Genomic DNA, 5,046 nt, shown 5'->3' on the forward strand with positions numbered 1-5,046 from the left:
TACATTGTATGTTAACTCTAGTTTCAGTACATTGTATGTTAACTCTAGTTTCAGTACATTGTATGTTAACTCTAGTTTCAGTACATTGTATGTTAGCTCTAGTTTCAGTACATTGTATGTTAGCTCTAGTTTCAGTACATTGTAAGTTAGCTCTAGTTTCAGTACATTGTAAGTTAACTCTAGTTTCAGTACATTGTAAGTTAGCTCTAGTTTCAGTACATTGTATGTTAACTCTAGTTTCAGTACATTGTATGTTAACTCTAGTTTCAGTACATTGTAAGTTAGCTCTAGTTTCAGTACATTGTAAGTTGCTTGATGATCCAGTCAACCCGTGACTGTTAGGTAAGTCCTTCTAGAAAGGTACTTGTATTCATTTTTTTTATTACTGTAAGCAAGTTCAGATAATTATTCGTGATTTTATCTGTAATTCGAAAGTCTAAATGTTTTTGTTGCCTTTTAAACAACATATTTGGTGTTTATGATGAAAATGTTTTATTCAACACTCATTAGAAATAGTGCTAATTGATTTGTTTGTACTCCTTCTTTTGGGCTGTTCATAATAACTGTTGTTTTTATTCCTAGAAAGGAATTTAGAGAAAATGAGGTGTGTTTTATCCACTGATTTATCTTTTTTTTTTCCACATTAGAAGGATAAAAAAATTGATTGATATATATGGTGGGAACATAAATATTGAAATTCAGCAAAGAGCAGTGGAGTTTTCTGCACTCGTTACAAAACACAATCATCTGAGGTAAGTTGCAGCTCGTATCTTTCCGAGTTTCCTTCCTATTTTTAAAACTTGTATGTCTAATTTTATCTCTGTGTTATGTAATTCTGTTTGATCTACACCACTTTGTTTGTCTATTTTTTACAAAAATAAAGGTTTTGAATAAAAGTAAGCTGATAAGTTGGACTTTCTTCTGGGTAGGCCTAGTCTTCTTGAGCGAATGCCTGCTATGGAAAGCAAAAATCCCAGTGGTTCGGCCCTCCAGAATGGTCAGGCTACGGAAGATGAGTTATTAGGGGACTCGACAAGTAAAGACGGCCCTCATGAATCTCTAACTTCCACATCAGATTCTGTATGTTATTTCCTCCTATAAGCTAAATAGTAACATTTAAAATGAATATTACAATTACCATATATACCTCTATTACTTTATATTACTTAATTTAATTTGTTTAACGTATCTGGCTAACTATGTTTTAGAAACCTACCTAATATTAAAGAAAAAAATTTTGCTTGTTTTTTTTTCCCCCTTTCCAGTCGATGTTTCTCGACTTACTAGGAGGTACATCAGATATTCAGGCCACTTCTTCAGAAGTAATCAAACCTACCGCTCCTTTATCTGTTAGTTCAGACTTGTTAGACTTGTTAGGTGGTTTGGATTCTTCCACACAAGGTAGGGTACCAACATCAAATCTCAGAATACTTACCTATAGGAGTAAAATTAACTCAAAAACACTTGTAGTTATTATATTTTATCTTTTTGTCCAGTGTAAAGCCTTTATTTCTTTGGAAACAATAATATCATGTAATATGAAGACATCAAAGAGTGCTCTTCTCCGTCAATTTTCAAAGTATGTGTTACTATGAAATCAAGTCATGTAATATACTTGTTTAAACCAAAGTGTTCAAACTACCCAAATGATGTTATTGTGATGTTTTACAGTTGCTCCATCCCCAGGATGTGATCCGTGTGTCCCAGAACTCATAATGGATGGGTTGGTAACACCGGAAGAACAAAAGCAAAGTATGTTCTGACTTGGTATTAAACTCATCATGGAAAAGTTAGTCTTTTCCCACTAGAAAAAATGGAAAGCAAATCCTGTAAAAACATTTAATTTTCACACAACTTCTAATTAGCTGACTGAATAACAAGGAATGTTCTTTAAACTAATTTAATTTGTGATAGAACTCCATGTTTGGATGAGATATTGACAAATACAGTGTAAAATATGCAAAAATACTTTTAGCTCTCTTGCTGTGGACTTGGTCAAATCGACCGACTTTGTGACCCCAAATTGATTTTTGTAGTTTCTATACTATAACTTCTAACATGTTTTGTGTATCTTCATGAAATTAGGCTTTCAGTAACAGACATTTGTAGCAAAAAATTTGAATTTTTAATGAAGTATTTTCACTAAAAATTTCTCAATGAACATATAGAGTCAAAGTGTTTGACTGCTTCGAGTGCAAAGTGATTTTCATGGTAAGATTAAAAATACTTTTTTCGTCTAAAAATTCTCTAAAATCTCCTAAATATATTTCAAACTTTTTTCAGTAAAACTATGTTTTACCTGTTATTTTCTCTACCCTAACTCTATGAAGTTAGTCTGTTTGACTGACCTTGTAATCACCAAAAAAAAAAAAGTTTGAAATAAATCTAAATTAACCTTTTTTTCTTTCTAGAATGACTTCAAATTGTAACATAGAACTACATTTGTTTATCCTAAGTAGCTTTAAATTTGTAACAGTATACATCTATTTATACTTATATTTTATTGTTTTATTGCCCTATGAACCATGTCTAAATAATTTTCCCACAATAAAATTTGTAAATCACTTGGGGAATGTTTAGTTCACATTACCCTATTGGATTACATAACACATGGGCTACTGGTGAGGTGCTCACAAGCATACCTTTTGAAAATTTATTATTAATATTTATTTTATTTAATCTAACCTAAAAAGTTAGTTACTTTTGTAATGATAAATAAAGATTACTCATGAAAAACAAGAAATAAAGTACTTACCTGGGCCTTCTTTTTTTTGCTTTCAACTGTTGATGACACTTAACCCTACTTTTTATAGTTATGGTACTATTATTTTTTATTTAATTAAATAATGCACAAAAGAACACAGTATAATAATATGTAAAAAGCAGGCAATGTCCCATATCTTTCACAACTTTTTGTGCTTTCTAACTATGTGACAAGAGTTGTGAAAAATTCAACTAAGCTCGTAGATGCGATTCCTGTGGGAATAAAGTTTGAAATAAAAGCAAAATTGACAATTCCTTGTACAGAAAACAAAATATATTGTGTGATTTGATAGATCAAACCTTGGCTTTCTATTGGTTATAATTAATAGCATTAAATATCAGAGAGAACTATTATCAATTTCTGAAAGAGGATGTGACGAGTGGGAGTGGCAAGAGAGATCTAATTTTCTATTTTATGGCTCCTTAACTAAATAAGATTGAAGGCTCTAAAATTATGCTTTTCCTGAGCTATGACAACATTATAATGAGTAATTTATGTTCAATATCATACTTTATGGAGGGGTAGTAACTAAATTAGAGAAGAGGGGGATACTTAGAGAGCAAATGTCACAATTCTCATACTTGGGTAAATTCTTTTTTTTTTATATTGTGTTATGAAATCAAGAACTTGAAACTTGAAAAAGATGCCCATAGTGAAAGCGTTGTTGTTGTTGTTTTTTGTGGGTCTGATTATGGATGGGTGAGGTGTTTGTATAATGAAAAACACAATGTGAAATATGTAAAAATGTTCGAGGGGCTAATAGTGGATGAGTAGTTGTTTCACAAGAACAAAATCAAAGTAAACTTTGGAAAAAATGCTAAAAATCCAGGTCTAGAAGTAACATTGATTTGTGAATACATAGTAAGAGATTTCTAATTACTTGCCCACAGCCATTCCGTCTCTCACAGCATTTGAAAAGAATGGACTGAAGTTAGATTTTTCATTTGAAAAACCAGTCGACAATCCTCAGATGATCATCATTTTATTGTCAGCCACCAATCAAACTCCCACGCCAATGACAGATTTCCTTTTTCAGGCTGCAGTTCCAAAAGTGAGTAGAAAATATAAAGTTAAGGTAAAGTTACTACATTTATTACTGGGTTTGATTTAAGGTAAAGTTACTACATTTGTTACTGGGTTTCAGCGAAGGTAAAGTTACTACACTTGTTACTGGGTTTCAGCTGAGGTAAAGTTACTACATTTGTTACTGGGTTTGAGCTAAGGTAAAGTTACTACACTTGTTACTGGGTTTCAGCTGAGGTAAAGTTACTACACTTGTTACTGGGTTTCAGCTGAGGTAAAGTTACTACACTTGTTGCTGTATAAGGTAAAGTTACTACATTTGTTTCTGGTCTTAAAAGTTTTACAGTTGAGGATTGGTTAAGTATTAAAAGTTTTACAGTTGAGGATTGGTTAAGTATTAAAAGTTTTACAGTTGAGGATTGGTTAAGTATTAAAAGTTTTACAGTTGAGGATTGGTTAAGTATTAAAAGTTTTACATTGGGGATTGGTTAAGTATTAAAAGTTTTACAGTTGGGGATTGGTTAAGTATTAAAAGTTTTACAGTTGGGGATTGGTTAAGTATTCAATGTATGTGAGTGTGTGTGTGTTTAAGACCAGGATGTCAACATCACCCATCTTCTGTTTGTTACGTATGGTTTGATTGGTTAAGTATTCAATGTATGTGAGTGTGTGTGTGTTTAAGACCAGGATGTCAACATCGCCCATCTTCTGTTCGTTACGTATGGTTTGATGGTATTGTTACCAGAAGTACTCTATACCTCTATTAATTTTTATATTTTCTCACCAGACATTCCAACTGCAGCTGCTTCCACCTTCGGGTAATGTGATTCCTCCTTCTACAGATAAAGGTGTGACACAAACTATCAAAGTCATTAATCCAAATAAGGTGTGTATACAGATTGTTAACCTTGCTGTCGAAGTCATTAATCCAGATAAGGTGTATATACAGATTGTTAACCTTGTTGTCCATGTCATTAATCCAGATAAGGTTTATATATACAGATTGTTAACCTTGCTGTCGAAGTCATTAATCCAGATAAGGTGTATATACAGATTGTTAACCTTGTTGTCCATGTCATTAATCCAGATAAGGTTTATATATACAGATTGTTAACCTTGATGTCGAAGTCATTAATCCAGATAAGGTGTGTATACAGATTGTTAACCTTGCTGTCGAAGTCATTAATCCAGATAAGGTGTATATACAGATTGTTAACCTTGTTGTCCATGTCATTAATCCAGATAAGGTTTATATATAC

The 5,046-nt window shown here is 32.2% G+C and overlaps 1 protein-coding gene across 1 annotated transcript in view; it reads left to right on the forward strand.

Annotated features, from left to right (window-relative positions):
* The window catches only part of LOC106463968 (AP-1 complex subunit gamma-1-like), a 31,810-nt gene that overhangs the window by 21,089 nt on the left and 5,675 nt on the right, over nt 1–5,046 (forward strand). Inside the window, exons 14-19 of the mRNA XM_022391604.1 lie at nt 605–752; nt 930–1,080; nt 1,266–1,401; nt 1,672–1,752; nt 3,655–3,815; nt 4,575–4,673. Coding sequence (XP_022247312.1) covers nt 605–752; nt 930–1,080; nt 1,266–1,401; nt 1,672–1,752; nt 3,655–3,815; nt 4,575–4,673 — 776 coding nt within the window. The remainder of the gene's footprint in view (nt 1–604; nt 753–929; nt 1,081–1,265; nt 1,402–1,671; nt 1,753–3,654; nt 3,816–4,574; nt 4,674–5,046) is intronic.

Source organism: Limulus polyphemus, unplaced genomic scaffold, assembly GCF_000517525.1.
Source record: "Limulus polyphemus unplaced genomic scaffold, Limulus_polyphemus-2.1.2 Scaffold1531, whole genome shotgun sequence".
Lineage (NCBI taxonomy): Eukaryota > Metazoa > Arthropoda > Merostomata > Xiphosura > Limulidae > Limulus > Limulus polyphemus.